The 18,611-nt window shown below is 38.0% G+C and overlaps 2 protein-coding genes across 5 annotated transcripts in view; both read right to left on the reverse strand.

Moving 5' to 3' along the window:
- Positions 1–1,183, reverse strand: part of trim59 (tripartite motif containing 59) — a 36,160-nt gene extending 34,977 nt beyond the window's left edge. Inside the window, exon 1 of one of the 3 annotated variants that reach the window (XR_011344159.1) lies at positions 1,084–1,183. The gene's annotated coding sequence lies outside the window, so the exon portion shown is untranslated. Of the gene's footprint in view, positions 1–438; positions 1,039–1,083 lie in introns of those variants that run through there. The other 2 variants (XR_011344158.1, XM_069896782.1) reach the window with 2 other exon arrangements.
- A 3,297-nt stretch (positions 1,184–4,480) lies between these two features.
- Positions 4,481–18,611, reverse strand: part of kpna4 (karyopherin alpha 4 (importin alpha 3)) — a 32,324-nt gene continuing 18,193 nt past the window's right edge. For both annotated transcript variants that reach the window (XM_069896785.1, XM_069896784.1), the window contains 9 exons: positions 16,891–17,060; positions 16,750–16,794; positions 15,376–15,507; positions 13,530–13,658; positions 12,816–12,920; positions 11,957–12,028; positions 11,611–11,773; positions 9,788–9,882; positions 4,481–6,451 (listed from right to left, as the gene is read on the reverse strand). In XM_069896785.1, the coding sequence (XP_069752886.1) occupies positions 6,353–6,451; positions 9,788–9,882; positions 11,611–11,773; positions 11,957–12,028; positions 12,816–12,920; positions 13,530–13,658; positions 15,376–15,507; positions 16,750–16,794; positions 16,891–17,060 (1,010 nt within the window). In that variant the 3' untranslated portion in view covers positions 4,481–6,352. The remainder of the gene's footprint in view (positions 6,452–9,787; positions 9,883–11,610; positions 11,774–11,956; positions 12,029–12,815; positions 12,921–13,529; positions 13,659–15,375; positions 15,508–16,749; positions 16,795–16,890; positions 17,061–18,611) is intronic.

Genomic DNA, 18,611 nt, shown 5'->3' on the forward strand with positions numbered 1-18,611 from the left:
AACTTCTGTACACGTGGCTACTGCAAAGGTCTGTTGAGGATGCTGGGAAATTGTGTATCTTAAAAGAGTAGATCTTTCTAGGTTCAGGAAAAGCTTCAACTTCTGCATTTTATAAGCAAATTCTACTGGCCAACCACACTAGGTCACTGATAAAATCCTCCTTTAAAGGCGTTATTCAAGGACTGTTCTCAGTACAGGCATTACTAGGGATAGAAAACTTGGATCAGTAGTTGTACTTTGTTACATTTCTGCAAAGAGAAACAGTTAAAAGTTCAGGTTCACGTCCATTCATCAGAATGTTCCCAGCCTTCCCGGTTTTTATTTCAGTTGATGGGGTTTTGCATGACGAACGATTGATGACTTAAAATATTACATGGCCTTCGACTTGTTGAACTGCTCCGTCTTCCCGGACGGGCAGATTAAACACAAGGTACTTACTCCGGAACGTCTTCCTCACACCTCCACCCGCGCAGGCAGCGAGGCGAGCAGCGATCGGCAGGGCGAGGGAGAGAAGGGGGCGAGCTCGGCGGCCTGCGCCCTGCCCTCGGCCACTCTGCACGGGCCGAAGCGAAACCCAGAACGGCCTGCGGTTTCCCACCGTCTTGCCAATGCGCATGTCGGGAAATCCCCGGGTGGTTTTCTTCAAGCAGCGAATCGCCGCGGTTGCTGCGAACGTTTGCATCTGGAAGCCCCTGAACGGCCGCTGGTGGGGGATGCGAGTCAAAGCGATGCCGGGGGGCCGGTCTGGAGCACCCGATCACCGACGTTTCGGGCTTGACCCCCTTCAACATGATAGGAAGAGAATCGGGGCACGTGCATTTTGTTCATCCCTTGAAGGGGGGGGGGGTGGGTCGAGACCGAAACGTCGGTGAGCGGGTGCTCCAGAGAGTGCACCGGCCGGCCGCTTCTCCCCGGCATCGCGCTTACTTTCTGCAGACGTTGCCGTCCCCCCAGAGCTGGGAGCCCCAGTGCGGTTCTCTGGGCGACGACTTCAAATAGTCCATCTGCTCGGAAGCCATTTGGGAGAAGTGGGCGGGGGGGGGGGGTTCATTTTAATCGCGACGTTAATACTTTATAACGCACCTTGCAGCGTCTCAGGCCATTTTTGCCATTATTAGGAACGGGGACAAGAGGTGCAATAGGTTTGGGACGGGAACCAGCATTTTCACTTCCGCGTTGGAAATTGGACCCGAGCCGTTTTCTTGCTTCCTGGCTTATTAAAGCGGTAACGTCGTGTGACGATTATGTGTAGATCTGTTTTGGGGCGAGATGGTGGGGATTTTCGTGTAGGACACAAAAACTTGATCCGAGTTAAAGTGCAAGAGCTCTGCTCAAACCACACTCCGGCCCCAGTCCATTTGTAAAAAGGCTCCCAAATCAGTTTACATTCAGAGAGAGAAAGTGATTCTTTGGAGTTTTCTGCAGTGGCTGCTGGAAGCTGCAGCACAAATTGACAGCTGGTTCAAACCTCATTTTGAAGGGTTGTGAGTTCTGTTGAAACCCCTGTGGTCCACGCAAGAGAAAACGGATGGCGAGAGTGTTTCACCTCAAATAAGGGAACTGGTGACCTGGACCAAGGGGTTATCATTTGGAAAACCCTGATGGGGCAAGGTTCGATGGCAAGACACTGAAGTAAATCAATTTGTAGGTGTCCCAACAACTAACAAATCACAGCATTAATCATTTAACCATTTCCACTCGACCCTGGTGAAAATTCATAAATGTTCAATTCTGTGCATAGTATAAAAATTGTAAACGGAGGAATTTTCTGAACTTGTACACATTAACCCCCTAATTCTAAGTTAAAGTTCGATTTTTTAAAAAAACGGAACTTATGTTGAAAGAAAATTAAAAGTTACTTTTGTTTAACCATTTGTCTTGGTGTATTTCTATTGCTGCTGGGTTTTGAAGTCCTCTGGTTATAGATGCTGAAATCTTGAGCAAAGGTAAGCTGGAGAAAACCAACAGATGAGATGCGAATATCTGACACCACTGAGTTGTTTCACTAGGGACTGGCAGAATTTTTGTTAGCTCTCTGATGTCAGTGCTTGGTGCCAAAGTCCCACATACCTTCAAGTAGAAGGCAATTCAGATTTTAGGTTCTTGAATTTCCCACCCAACTTGTGTGCCAACCTAATGGTGGAATGACTTCAGATCTCAAATTCCAATCAAGTTGGTTTTGACTATTAATGACCTAGTTGTGCATCAAAATACAAGGCAGTATAAAAATTCAAGAGTCATTCTGGTATTAAAATATCACTTGTCTGACAAAGCAGTGTCTTACTCTTCTAAATTTAAACATTGTAAATTAAAAATTAGAATCTAATGATTCACAAGTCCCTTTATTGTTCTAGATATGTACATGAACAAGCAATTGGTTTATTAATCTGTGTTGCTTCTAATGCATCAGAATCCTTTCTGAAAAGAAAATCAATGCTTAACACAGCTTTTCAAAAAGGGTCACAATACCTAATAACCAAGGTGCAACTTCCCAGCTTTTTAATAGCTTGAGCAGTAAAAAAAAAACCATCAACTTTCTTGATTCCTGGGACATCCAGATTTCTGCATCTTAGCTCCACAATAACATTTAAAATTTTGAATTATACATAAAATTCCTGAGGCTTTCATTTTCCTATTGATGTGCATGACCAGGCATCAATCTCAAAATAAGGAAATGGAAATTAGAAAAAAGGGAGTTGGGAATCTGGATTTCTCTTTAAAAAGATAGTGCAGGAAGGTAGCACCAAAGTGGAAGACATGATCTTTCTGAATGATAGTTCAAGTACAAAAGGCTAAAGAGCTGCACATTATTCTCCAATCTTACTTTCACATACAGGTTCCAAATACCTTGCTCTTTGCCTCAGACTCCTTGTTTCAGAGATTGCATCACACCCAGCAGTCAAGTCACCTGCCAATTTCAACTTTTGGAATTAACGTGCAAATGTCAAACATACCTGATCAATGCACATACACAATTCTAGTAGGGCAATGCATCAGTCCCAAGTAGTCAGCAAGATTTCACATCTTAATAACTTGCAGTGGGCAGCTTAAAATGAATGTTCACTCCAACCCCATTGGGAATAATGTTGAATGCAAGGCCACAATCTTGGTGTCGCAATAACATATTACATGTTTGATTTGCATTCCACCTGCCAGAAATATTTTTCACTGGTACTTTTAAATTTAGACAAAACAGCATGGTAACAGACCATTTTAGTCCACAATTTACATCCAATTAACCAACACCCCTGGTGGGAGGAAACCAGAAGCACCCCCACCCCCAGGAAAACCCACACAGACATGGTGAGAACGAACAAACTCCTTACAGACAGTGCAGGACTCGAACTCCAGGCCCAAATACTGGTGCTGTGAAGGTTTTGCACTTTTACACCAACTGTGCCACCTTCTGCTTGTTTTAGTGTACCACCTACAAAAATTACCACCTCCCAAACCTATGACCTATTTTACTTGAAATGTCAGGATAGGCTGGCACATTGACCGCTCATTTACAACAAAATTTTCAGAACTGCACACAAAATGACAACCTTTCAACAGCAACCAAGGATCGGCAATAAATCCTGCTCTGACATGGTCATTCGCATCCCAGAGAAACAAATCCTGTGCCTTAAACCAAGTCACCATGTGTCGACCCTACCAAGTCAAATTCAAATCCAGTAAAATCTTCCAAGCAAATAAATGGTTGAGTATCCAGGCCAATCGAGGAAAGATTACCAACTCTGTGTAATGATCAGATGTCCTCTTAAATCAGAGAAATGTCAAGAATTATTTTTTTCGCAAGGTAGGTCAGGGTGAAGGCAACTCAACTTTTCTTGTATAACCTGGAACTAATTTTAAGTATATAGTCTTAACGCAAATACCTTATGCTATGAAAGATTTTTTTCCAATCCAGCAAAATACAGTTGCTGCACTCCAAGTGAGGGAGTGGGAGGGCTTTTGTCTCAGCAGTACTAACTTCCATACCAAAAGCAGAGCTGAAAAGTTTGATGGTACTTATGGGCCATCATCTGTGTAGGTTGAAATAGGATCTTAAACAGCATGTTGCTCTCCAGCTGTTCTTGCAAACTTAGCAAGAGTGACCACTGTTAAGAATAGCTTGAAGATCAGTGCTGGAAAACTCTTGTGAAAACTACTGACAATGGGCACAGATTAAAAACATGCACAGGGCAAGAGAATATTTTGGGTCACAGTTCAGCTAGGAATTGAGGCAAATCCAAGTTTGGCAAAAAGAAAACCTTAGTTATTCTTTCCCACTAAATCCCTCAAATCTCCACAAGAAATGTTTGGCCCTTCCTTTGGATCAAATACAATGGAAGGATCAAAATGTACCTTAAAATTCAGTGTTTTGCAAATTTAAACATGTGAATGGTAAACTTGCATGTCTGAGATTAATCAATGCTGAACTCCATTCAATTCATTCCTGTTACAACAAAATGATTTAATAGAATATCAGGCCACACAGAATCGTTTCAAAGTTTATTTTCTCTAAAACAGATTAGCCTACACTAATCGAAAACAGTGTAAGCAAGCCAACTTTCTGCTTGTTCCAATTTTTGTCCAGCTTTCAAAGCATTGAGTATGGATGACAAGGAATGCTTCATGGATAAACCAACTAATTTACAAAAGAAAAATCACAACTACATATTAATCCAGTCTACAATAGTCCAAAAAAATTTTTTTTAAACACAAAATAGGAATCAGGTAATTTTTCACAGTTCCCTTTAGTGACTATTACCATAAGTTTTAAATACAGCAACACTTGTTCATGCAACACTTGTGCTCTAAGGATGAAGGCACAGTATTTCCTACAATGAGCCATTTTACCAAGAGGGGAAGCATTTTATCAACCAATCATTGAACCAAATAGTAGAGTGAACTACATCAAGGTATCATCTCCCTTCCAGATTCTCTTTATTCAACTTGTACGGTTGTTATTCGAGTCTCCTGAAACATACTCTTTTTAAAGTGGCTCAGATGGTTCATGGCTTCTTGAACTAATTTTAAAAAACCCAAAAATATCAAACGTGCCAAGGGTAATTTTACATCTGATTAGTTGACCTACATACACTTCTTTCAATTACCCCTTTAGCAGAAAATAAGCAGCAAAACTAGTAACAACCAAAATATTTTAATTAGGAAGAATTACAGGAAAATATGAAATGAATGTTCATAAACAGCATTTACTCCAAAGGTTCTGTGCTATATTCTACACAGGAACTAAAATAAATCAGAAGTGGCCATCAGGTGCATGTCATATGATTATCTCAGTCAACTTCATTTATCTAAGTTATGACTAATATTGATAGGCTCCACAATACTGCAGGTTTGAAGTTTCCAGGATTTAAATTATGGCAACTTTTCTTCTTAAGCAGCAGAGCTTGTACATGTTCTATTTTCTCCTCTGCAAAATTTGTGCATGTGAGCAGCTTACTACCATTAATTTATTACTTTATTCATGATTTATGGAGAGCAACTCACAGCATTTTATTTTAACTGTTGCAATTGGAAAGCAAGGAACAATTCATACCTACAAGTACACAAGTTTTATAAACATTAAAAAAATAGAATCGCCAAGGTGGGAATAAAACAAGCAAAATACTTATGCTGTAAGTTCAATCCAAATTGCTGCAGATAAATTATACAATGCACTGCTGCTAAATTGGTTAACTTCTCCAGTGTATGTTAAATATTAATAAAAACAAACTCATTTTGTTGTTTTTCTGGGTTTATTCATTAGCCGCTTGAAGGCAATCAAGTTTGCATGCGTTCACATACAACATCACGCCCATACATTTCTCTCTTCCACACATAACTCCACGATCAGGAGTTTATTTTCATGAGTGAATACAGAGCCCAAGATTTCAAGTAATGAACCTGGCTCCACAGCACTGAGTCCAGACATTCATACAGTGGGTCCATTCACACAGTGCTTCTTAGCAAGGCCTTGACTCGGTCTTCTGACTTGGTCGATGTCCCTTTCTTAGTTTATGAAGTTTGAAGTATCTTAAGTGCTTCATTCTTCTAATTATTGTAGATAACTGAATTTGATCTTGGTTTAGTTACTCTGTAGACATTGACCTCTGACTTTTTGCCCCCTTTCTTTAAACAACCTAAATAGCATTCACTGTGAAATTTTATAACAATTTACCACTCTCACGCGCACTCGCACCCACTCGCCAGCTTGACTTCATTTGGGCTTTTCTCGGATACCAAACGCAATCTGCAAAACAGCTCTCCGATTTAATGCAGCAGTGGACCCCATTCGAGTCAAGCATGATCGATTAAACCTTCTTTAGTGCTGCATTATTTCACTTGCTCCAGGAATTATGCCTTTCTAGAATTGGAAGCCTTCTGCTGGAACATTGGTGGATGAATTGAACCCAAATGTCCCACCTTGAATTGCTTCGGGAACCAAGGCAGGATCTTCATCAATCTTAAAAGGAAAGGAGAAAAATATACTAAGAAAAAAGGGAGAAAAAAATCTATTGTTTCAAGCAACACATATCTTCAGCTTTGTAGTGGGAAATAAAACTGCAAACAGGCTTGAAGCTAAAGGACAAAGGATTTCAGCCACCAATTCTTTAATCGGAGTCAAGATCAACCCAACCAGAATAAACTAGGTAAAATTAATGAGATGTAGCTGTCTCAAATAAGTCCATTTCCAAAGGCAAACAAGCACAAAATAAATTTTGAGGATGCAATGAAAGAAAAACAGTGCATCATAGCCTAGTGTGACAAGATTCAGAAATAAAAGATGACACAGCAAGGAAGCAATTTCAAGCTAACTTCAATTCCACAGAATTGGAATTAGTGGCAATAAATTTGACGAGAGTTGCAAGCGTATTTGCAGCCCATTTTGATCACATTTCTGCTGTTAGAAACAGCTCCTTCAATTTGTCACACTGCTGCTTTTCCCCTTTTAGCTCTTGATGCAAAGCAGCAGCACTCATTGCTGCACCATTGTGCGATCCAAGAGTCTCTGACTATAATTTTAATCCTTTCACTGTAGGAAAGCCATTTCTTTGAATCTTGTCAATTTTATCTTGGTTAATTCTGATGGTGTTGATTCTGTCCATTTAATACTTGAAAGATAGTAGTTCAGAATATTAAGTTTCTGGAAAAACTTCAGATTTCACAATTGACTTCAAAATCTGTATAGCCTCAAATTGTTTGGCCAATTTCTTGTGTCACCAAGTTGTCACCTGAAAGTAGTTTTACTCTATCCAAAGTCCAGATCATTTTGATCAATTTTTTAACCTTCCATTCTCGAAGGAGAATTACTCAGCTCTCAACTCTTACCATTCTAGTACATTTCTGTACTCTCCAAATAATTTACATCAGTAGTTCTCAATCTTTCTTTCCATTCACATACCACTTTAAGTAATCCCTATGCCATAGGGGATTACTTAAGGTGGTACATGGGTGGAAAGAAAAAGTTTGAAAACCACATTTAATCATACCTAATTGACTCACTATGTGTAGTTTCATAAATCCAAATGGGGCAATGACAATTTTTCAAGCAAAATATTTTAAAAATTGGGTCTACAGCAGTGAATCTCAGCCTTCTCTTCCCACTCATACCACCTTAAGCAATCCTTTACTAATCACAGAGCACCAAATGGCATAGGGATTAAAGTGGTGTGAGTGGAAAGAAAAAGGTTGAGAACCATTGTTTTACATATTCTCCCTCAAGTGGCAATCAGAATTAAACATGACAAGGATTTTTGATGATAATTCCCAAGCTAACACTAAACCATGCTGCCAAGTTTTTATTGCACATGGATCGTATACATGCAAGACCTACATGGCACAGGTGAAGTGAATATTTAAGGTGCATGCATTGCATGAGTAATAAACTTTAAACATTGTGGAGACTTATTGCAGGCAGCGGTGACAGTTCTTGCCTCAGCTCTAGAAACCCAGTTTTGATTCCTACTTCAGATGCTGGTATTTGATACTCTCCACAGGATTGCGTAGGCTTCACCTGGGTGCTCCACTTTCTCCTTGCCTGTGAAGATGCACTAGCTGGCAAATTGCCTGTTAACTACATTAAGTGTAGATGGATGGCAGGAGCTCATGGCTATGAGAAGGGATCAGTGTTGATAGGTGTTCAACAGTGTACATAAATGTGGTGGGCCACATGACTAGGACTCAACATATTCCTAAATTGCACATTGGAGAGGAGACTTTACAACTTCAGAGGAGTCACTTGTCACCTAGCTCTATAGCCAGAATATTAATGTGTCCACTTTAATTAATTTTCTATGCCAAATGTGATGCCCAGTTGCTGGCAGGAGACTGGATGATGGCAATATTAAGGAGGTGATAGTCTGTTAACCCTTTAGACTCTGGCTATTTTTAATCTCTCATAATTATATACTCCAGACTGAGTCCATGGTAAACTACATGAACCAGCTGGTGGTAGGGTATAAAACTAGCCCCCCAAAAACAGGGACATGAAGTCCAAAGGACTTTGCTCTACAATATGGCGTGTTGGAGAGAAGGTGAAGATTATGGTTTGATGGCATTTAGTACCTGGAGCACTCAATAGCTACATGAACTTTACTGCACATTCAAAAAAGTATTCAAAATCTTTAGATCATCAATTAAATAATGCTCAACTAAATTGAATTGCCAATGCAAATAATTTGGAATTGAACTGCACAATACACAATGGTATTCACAACATTCTTATTTAATCAGCTTTTACCATTGAAGGCTGCTGATTAACATGACACATTTGTCCAGTTCAAGGTTACAAAGCAGAAATCGGCAGTTTAAACCAATTTCAAATACAACAAATCTAATTTCAACTACACTAAAGGATATGCACATTTGTTGGACTCTGCAAACTAAATATGCCTACATTGTAAAATAATTCCCACAGTTAAAACCTTTAAATGGATGGTAAAGGAATTTGTAAAGTAAGAAACATGAAAAAAGCAAAAGTTGTATAATTCAGAGCTGGATGGCATTTTGCAACAGCTTATGTTAAGAGAATATTATTGGGCATTGCAACTGAGAAAATGTTTTCGAGTCTTGCATTCCATAAGAGAATGACCTTAAAGTTGCTCAGCTCAGGAAATGGGATAATTTTTCTAGCATCACATTCAACCATCTGGAATTTGGTATATTTGTGACTATGGCAATCAAAGGCTTGAAAGATACAAAAAGGATTAGATTCCATCAATGAGGATTTTTTAAAATATATAGACATACAGCATGGTGCTGCAAAATTAATCTATAATCCCTGTTAAATTTTGAACAATGGGAGGAAATCAGAGCACCCAGAGGAAACCCACACAGATGGGGCAAATGTACAAGGTCCTTACAGACAGCACGGGATTTGAACCGCATCCCCATTTGCAGGCATTGTAACAGCATTGCACTAACAGCACCGCCTCTAGTTTCTGGGGTTCCTAACTTTCATAACATTTGCAGATATAGCATTCCTCTCCCAATACCGAAATGTTTAACACATAGGAATTAATATTTTCAAAATGATTCAATTTAAATTCTGAAGACATACAAAATCAAATGATCTTGTTTGCCTTCACCCAACATTTGAAATTTGGTGTTTTTTTTTAAAAATGTACTTCTGAAAAACTAATGACTTTTTTAAAAAAAGTGCACCAATTTGAGTAAAAATATTGACATGTGGCAATTCAACATGCCAACATTATCAACAATAAAGAGCAAAATTCAAAATAACAGGCAACATTTGTAGACTAATCATATTCATTTAATATTTGGTGTTGCTTCAACTTACATCATCTGTTGAGAAATACTGATCAATGATCTCATATGCCAATTTATAGATGTCTTCATTTTCATGGTGTTGCAACAGTTCAATCTTTTCTAAACCTAAAGAGAAATTGAGGAAAACAGTTTCATGCTTGCAATTTTGACTAGTTACTGATTATAGGAGAAATTTATGATCATCCCTCCCAAAGGATAAAGCAGTTACAGGATTTAAATTTTTAGGAATTCACAGGCATGCAGCATATAAACAGAAATTACAGGCTACATACCAATATCCAGAGGTTTCATGCAAATACCACCTCAGTTAATTACCCTTGTATGCCAATCTGAAGCCAAAAAATAGAATCAAACACAACATACAATTTCAATGTCTGCAAAATATTCTAGTGGTCAAAGCAGCAAAAAACACAAAAAAATCAAGGCGTTCAATGGGTTAGAAAATGCAAATTTTGCAGCTTCCTTCAATCCTGACAATCAATTGTCACTAAAATTGTATCGTCTGAGCTCCTGTCTTTTTGAAAAACAATCCAAACCCTGGTTGCCCTCTTAAATTGTTCAAAATAGTGAATGGCTGTTTTGAAGAGGAGTTTTTGCTATTCAAGATAGCACTTATTCAACCTTCAATATCAGCAAAACAGGTTATCCAATTACTCATCCTACTGTCATTTGTTGAACCTTTTGACGAATTTACTGGTACATTTATCTACAAAAGGAATAATTAGATGGACTGCACCTTAAAGCTGTTCTGCAAATACCATGGCTAAATTTCCTGGATTTTAATCCATCAAATGACATGGCATACATTTATTTACCAACTAGCACTTCACTTCCCAGTTAAATGTGCATTTCCACAACTCTGAAGCAAACTCTCTAGCACTTTTACAACAATCTTCTACTTGATAAAACCAAATAAACATGCACAACTTTCATGCCCAAAGATCAGCACTCAAAACAATCTTTTCCTCAACATCATGCTGGTTGCTGCCCATAATTGATCATGTTACCATCCACATATACTGTGTTCTCTAGTTTATAAATGTTTAAATGGAGTTTTGCTGTTGAATTTCCCCACACCTTCCTTCCATTCTATAATCAGATTTTCCTGTCAACAATGCAAAATGAGATTATGTTTCTAGAATAAAGGCAAGATAACAATGGACAAAATTAACAGCAATACACAGCATGGTGTTTATGCTACATCCAACTACTTCAGGAAAGCTATTTTCTTGTAGACACTAACTGGAAAGTAATCACAGAAGAGGATATACAGTTGGCACACATTTTGGCTTAACACCATCAAACCAAAATAATACATTCAAAATGTCAACACAGCATCTCCACACAAGATTCTCTTCCCACAATCAATCACACCCTTCACTTGCTGTTTAATACAAAATGAAACTAGTTAATGCATTGAGTAAACACAAACTAAACAAGGAATTATAAAATGTTCAAGTTTAGCACCATCTGCATATGGCTACAACCACCATATTACATTTATCAGCCTTACTAAATTGAAAAGTTTAAAGTTTGACACAATATACGATTTGAATGTATGTATAAAACCACTGAAATATCACCAATACAAGAACAAAATACTTGGGATAAAACCAAATAATATGACTGCCCACATTCACTACTTTCATTTGGACATAAATCAGTTGCTAATTTGTCAAGAAACATTCTTAACCTTAGAAATAAACCTCCCTTCAATATGTTTCCCATCTACCCCAAGACATGACTGAAAAAGCCAAGTAAAGCTGGAAGTATTCTTAATTTACACTCATTTTGCAGACTTGATCATCTTTTAAAGGATTAAGTCATTCTTACCACCACATTCTTCAATCAGACTAGCTATCGTTTCTGCCTCATCATCTGCCATCTTGAGGATATTACTTAACCCATCCAATACCACTTGTACCACCTGCGAGTCTTTCACTGTTAACAGGTTACAGAATGGAGGGACTACTTTTTGTTGGATCAGGTATGCAACCTAATGGAAAATAACTTGGTTAGTTTCACAGCATGCATCTTTTGCAAAATAATGACAAAACATTTACAAATTCTAATGAAATTGTAAACTAAAAAAACTTCTCAGTGTAATACAAGTTAATCAATAATTAACTTGCTATGCTTTCCCAACAATCATTTCTTTTACTTGAGTAGTTTTACTCACCTGTTCTTTTCTCCCACTTATAGTTAGATTACTTATTGCCCAAGCAGCTTCTTTCTGAGTGCCAAAATCACCCTGGGGAAGCAGAAAAAGGAAAACAAGAATTGAACCCTCAGTTGAGTAATAATTCACTACTTTCCTAAAACCCCAGGAATATTTCCTAATACAATGGATTGAAGAATATTGTTCACTGGTAATACAATACAATCTACATCACATTGCTAATACAGTACTCCACTATTTTTGCACACCTGATGCACTTATTAATTAGTTTGAAAATAGAAGCGACATATTCACTTTGCACACTAAAATGAACAGGTAAAGGCATAAATTCAATAAACTTAGTTGTAGATAGCATTGGAATTGTGCCTGGCCATGGGTGTATAATGAGTAGAGCAGTGGACTAAGCACGCATCTTTGGGGTTGCCTATATTGATAATCAGTGAAGAGAGGTTTCCAATTTGTACTGTGGTCTTCCAATGAGAAAATCATGGATCCAGTTGCAGAGGGGGGTACAGAGGCCCAGAATTTGTAGCTTCTTGACCAGCACTGAGTGAATAATGGTATTGAAGGCTGAGCTGTAGGCAATGAAGAGCAGCCATATGAGTGAATTGCTGTTTTCACGGTGATCCAGAGGCGAGTGGAGAGCCAGTGATATTGCATCCACTGTGGAGCGACTGTGATGGTGGGCAAATTGCTGTGGGTCCAGATCTCTGTTAGTGTTACTGAGTCAGTGAGGCAGCTCACACTGTTTTTCTTGATCACCAGGGTGATTGATGCCCTTTTGAAACAAATAGGAATCTCTAACTACAGCATTACACTAAATACACAATTTTTTTTAAAAACAAATGCATCCTCTCACCTTATCCAAGAGGTGTATAATCATGGGAACAAGATTTGCATCTATTACAGCTTGTACTTGCTGCTGGTTCCCAGCTGTGATATTGGACAAGAACCACACTGCCTCCTGTATTAATTGGTTGGCAGAAGAAAATCAAGTTTCATTACATTAAGTATTTGCTTCCAAATAACTAATTCTGCTATAGTGTTTTAACTATGAAGTGACTGGACATAAAGCTTTCATTCAACACACTGAATCACTATTAAATATCATTGCACAGAATATCTGAACTACACGAAAACAACTTACATTCACCACCCTATTCCATTTTGATGCCAACTCTATTGAATCAGTTCCCAGGGTCACAATGTCAGAATATTCTGGCATACCCAAGCTGGCAAATGGACTACGAGGCTCTAAACATTAGCAAAAAAAAGCCACCACACAAACACTTCTACATGCACGCATACCATTTTTCCACTACTGCATTACCATAGTAATTTTACACAATAAAATTTAATTTATTCTACATGAAAATTGTCAAATATTTGTAGCTTCTCATTAACAGAGATACCCAATATTTAAAGCATTCTACCCAATACAAACAGCACTAGGATTGAGCATTTCTTCATTTCCAGAGCCTCTAAATGATGTCGAACTTGCTTTTTAAATTGAGAAACAAAATCCATATAATCAGCGATATTAATTGACAGAAAATAATTTTACACTTTTTACCTTGTTAATCTTTTCTTTAGGATGCGTCAGCAATCCTGGGAAATGAGAAAGAGCTTCGCAGTTGAGGACTACTTGTGTCTGCTCATCAGTACCCGTTACAATATTTCCCACAGCTCGCAAAGCAGCAGTCTAGACAAATATCAATGTTTTGTTGAATTACAAAATACCTACAACATTATCCACAAAGGAGACCTTCCAAATCAGGTAGATCTTTACATATAAATAGTAATTGTCCCATCTTCCACCTCACCTTCAACCAGGGCCACAAAAAGACCTTCCAGATAACAGCTTTGCATGCATGTCATCCACCCTTATCTACTGCCACCCATGGCCATCTGTGCATTGGTGAGACCAAAAGTAAATTGGGCATCTGCTTTGCCGAACACCCATGATCTGTCCATGGCCTAAACTCTAGATTCTTGTAATCAACCATTTTATCTCCATAACCATTCCTACAGTCATACAATGTCCTTGGCTTCATCCATTAAGTTTGCATTTGGCCTCACCCAGACAAACACGACATTCCTCCTTGATAGCTTTACACCTATCATGAACATTGGATTTTTAAAAAAAATTTCAGTAGTCCCCACCCTTATCTATTTCCATCTCTTCTTTACCTCTTGTTTTTGTCACCAACTTTTCTTCCACCCCCCCCACCCATTTTTCCCTTTACCCATCTCTCTACCTTCATCACCTTTGGAGCCCCTCCCTAAACTTATTTCCCCTTTGTACATACAACTTTACCTATTCTATCTTGATAAAGGGTTCAGACCCAAAATATTGACTGATCATTTCTACCCATGGATGCTGTCTGTCTTACAGAGTTCCTCAAACAATCTTGTCGGTTCAATCTTGTTTTCTTTAACAGAGCACACTGAAACTTAAAAATTCTCTAGGAAAACTCTAGTTACTGAAACCACCACCTGGCTTCTGAAGCAAATGGTTCTCTAAATTTATATCAACTTTTTTATCAATAGTATTCAATTTATAAACTACATGGTATATAATGAATTTTATTCAAGCAATTGAGGCAATATTGAAATCTTAACAGCATCTTGGCACAGGAGTCAATTCTAAGCATGCCAATTTTATGTGCTCAAACTCAAATTAGATAGATTTTCTATTTCATTTGAAAAATCCCAAAGTAGAATATGCTAGTTCTATTGGTTGTATTCAAATTTCACACTCATTAATATTAAAATGAATATTAAATATTCCAAACATTAATACCATGAAATAAAGTATTACTAAATAATTACTGATTGCTAATAAACTATTTAACTGAGCATTGAGTTTTTTTTTTAAAGCAGCTAGTTTATTCTGCCTCAGTACACAAGACCCATGACAGATTAAAGTCAACATGGCTGTGCCCCAATTGACTGCAATTGCTTAAAAAATTCAGAATAAATCAATAAAACCCGAGAAACAGCATTGTTGGCAGTAAGTATTTATGATGGTTGCACCTGTATGATTGATATGAACAAATTTGAAAAGTATCAGGTATCAACAGAAGATCTCATGACAAATTGTGCTTAATTTGTGAAAATAACTTTCCAATCACTATAAAAAGACAGTTACAAAGATCAATTTTCCTGATACTTGAAATTCTACAATCTTCATTACTATTTCAATTGCATCAAGATTGTATTTGGATTTAACCCACCAAAACAATTCTACCTCAATTTTAATATACCAACTATAATCCCAGATTTAAATAGCCTACCATTCCACACAATAAACCTTAACAAATCTAAAGTATGGATACTTGAAAACAGAAAAAGAAATTGAAATTTTAAATTTAGTTTACAGCCAAAAGAGCAGAGATAAATTTATTACTCAATCTTACCTGAACTTTGACCTCCTGGTGACTAAGAAGGGGCACCAAATGAGGAACAATCCCTGAATCAATGACCATTTGAATCTGTTCATTTCCTGCATCAGTTAGGTAGGACAGGGCCCAAACAGTGTCCACTAAAATCTGAAATTAACATCGAAATATCACAAATAACAATGAGTTACAACCAAAAGCCTAAAAATTTGCATCTTAATTCAATATACAGAAAATGTGCTGAACATTCAATATCTTACCAACTTTCACATACCAAATATTTAATACAGAACTCACCATAATACAAAATCGACATGCAGAACATAGTGATCCCTTTTCACGTTGATTACCTGTTCATTTAAATCCTCAAACATCAAGCTTTGGACTCCAATAATATTTCCATTATAAATTTATACAAAAAAAAGTTTTCTTCACGAAAACATTAGCTTCCAAACAGATAAATTTCTACCTCGTGGGTATTTTGCTCATTTAAAATAATGCTGATAATAATTTGCACATTAAGGCAAAATGTAAATAGTGAAACCAGGCAGTCAAGGTGAAAGAATTGGAAATGGAAATTTATGGCAGATAAGGAACACCAGTGAAAGAGATGCTGCAGAGGTAGGAATGAACAGCAAAGGAGATGAGATAATAAATGATGAGAATCAGAAAAGGAAGAATTATTTACCACATATACTCATGCAATAGTAATTTTTCTAGAGCAATTTTCAGGTCAAATGGTGGGGGGGGGGAGAAAAGAGAGGCAGGGTGTCAACATTTACACAGGTCATATCTTTGACTGCGGTAAGTACCTGCATCGTTCAAGGTGACAGGAGCTCGAAGGCCAGGACTGGGTGGCAAGTCCACGGCCAATGGTTCGCAGTCAGGTTTGGGAGCTCGGATGGGCTGGCAGTTGCGGCCAAAAATAAAGTGAATGACTTTTATGCTGGTCATAGGAAAACATGCAATTTTTGGTCCAAGGCTGGGGGCCCTCAACTATTACACGAGTATATACAATATCCAATTTGATCTGTTTAAAAACTAGGATTACAAACCCTCTAAATGAAATAGAAAGCAGTGTCAAGTGGCATGAAAATTGCTACAAGTGCCGTTAGTCACTACCTGGGAAAATAATGAATGGAGTTCAAAGCAAATGACAAAAAAGTAGAACAAAACAATGTAGTTTAAGGAATGATAACATCTGTATGAACTAAATTGAACATGGTGAGACAATATGCATAAGAAAGCAATTGGAGAAACACACTGCTTTCATCCCAATTTGAAGTGTACAGAACTTTACCAAAGAGCGCAACTGAAAAATGTGGAAATGCCTTTCAAGCATTTATACAAGCCGTACTACGGGATTTAACACAATTTATGCATGTTACTTACATTAACATCAGTGTGGTGAATCAGCACACACAAGGCTGGAAGAATCTAGAAAAACAGTTTAATCAATTCAAAGTTATTATTTTTAATCTTTTTGATGCAGCCACAACATTAAATTATGAAACAAATCAAAGCTGAACTTACCTCCTGAATTGTTTCCATTGGTGGGGGAGGATCTTTATGACGGCAGAGATTAACCATCACCCAGGTGACGTTTCGAAGAAAAGTAATGGGAATAGATGGACTAATGAAAGAAAGCAAGGGCTTCACAACTCCAAGGCTAATGACATAATCTCTGCACTGAGGACCATCCCCTATAAGAATTAAGGACTAAACATCAATTTCAGTTTAATGACAAAGCTCAGTCCATAGAAAAAGCAAAACCCTCTTCCAGTTAAGACATGCATTTACATTTGCAATTACAGAATTACGTGTTGTGTGGTTTTATGTTTAAAAAGTGACAGTTCGCCTTAAAGAGCCAAGGTGAAGGTGGACTGCTGAGAGAGTGGGAGACTGACTGGGCATGTGCAGAAAATGAAAAATTTCTGAATTTGGAAGACAAACCACCACTGGGTGTGCTGTGGAGTGGAAGGCAGCCCAAAACATGAGTCATTGACTGGAAGACAGTTTAGAATGTTGGGCATTTTAAAAGGGTTGAACATTCCAAAGGCAGCCAGAAGGATCATTGTTCCTCTCTCTGCAAGTTAACACAAGATGACAACTTCAAATTTTGTGCTCTCTCACAAAGATCTTTTGGCTTCAGTTTACCAAACAAACTGAATTTTGTTTATGATCTTTGCTTCATTTGAGATCAAAGTTTTATGAGTCTTGTGTCTAAGTTTTTCTGTGGGCTGGTTGGAAATATAACTTAGACTTTAATTACATACATTATATTTAGGCTGGGGAATTTATTAGTTTTACACGGTTATAGAAATTTACATAGTAACTAGTGGGCAGTTATAACTTTTGAATTAAAGTTTGATGGTGAATTTTTGTTAAAGTAATTGTTCATCTTTATCCCTGTGTGATATGCCTTCTTTGTGGTTGCTGGTTTGATCTTGTAACATCTTAATATTACTTTATGTGCAGTTTATAGATTTTGGTAGCAAATAGCACACAGTTTACAGATCATTAAGGTGATTAAGTAACAAAATGAGCAGATGAAAGAATTCAGTGGGTCAGGCAATATCTGTGGAGGAAAAGGGAGATTTAATGTTTCAGGTCAAAACCCTGCATTATACACAAAGGGGCAGGAGAGGGCAAAGTCACATGCTGGCAAATGACGGATGGATCCAAATGAGGGGGTGAGTTGATAGGCTGCTGAAGCTTGGTGGAGGAAGGGTGATGATAGCAGATATTGAGGTTGTAGGTGAGTAGAACCAGACAAAGAAGGGATGGTTGGAAAAGTGACCCAGTGTGGGTGAAATACAGACAGAATCAGGTGGTGTGAGGGAGAAAATGGGCAACAGAGGACTGGCAGGAGGGGTTTACAAATGGATCAGCAAGAGAAAGGAAGAGATCACCTGAAATTCAATATTCACATTGTTGGGTTGTGGAGTACCCAGGACAAATACAAAGTATGGTCATTCTAGCTTGTATTTAATCTCACCCATGACAATAGAGGCAGAGAGCAGAGAGCAGAGAGATTGGAGTGAGAATGAGGATGGGAGCTAGTCTTACAATTATAAGCTTAAGATAGCCAGGGCAGACTGAGCACAGGTGATCATAAAAACAGCAACCTAGTCTGCACTTGGTCTCGCCATGTAGAGGAGGCCACATGAAAAAGCATCCAATAAAATAGACAGTAACAGAGGAAGTGCATGCAAATCTCTGCCTCACCTGGAAGGGCTGCATAGGTCCCTGGG

The sequence above is a fragment of the Narcine bancroftii genome, chromosome 9 (assembly GCF_036971445.1).
Source record: "Narcine bancroftii isolate sNarBan1 chromosome 9, sNarBan1.hap1, whole genome shotgun sequence".
Lineage (NCBI taxonomy): Eukaryota > Metazoa > Chordata > Chondrichthyes > Torpediniformes > Narcinidae > Narcine > Narcine bancroftii.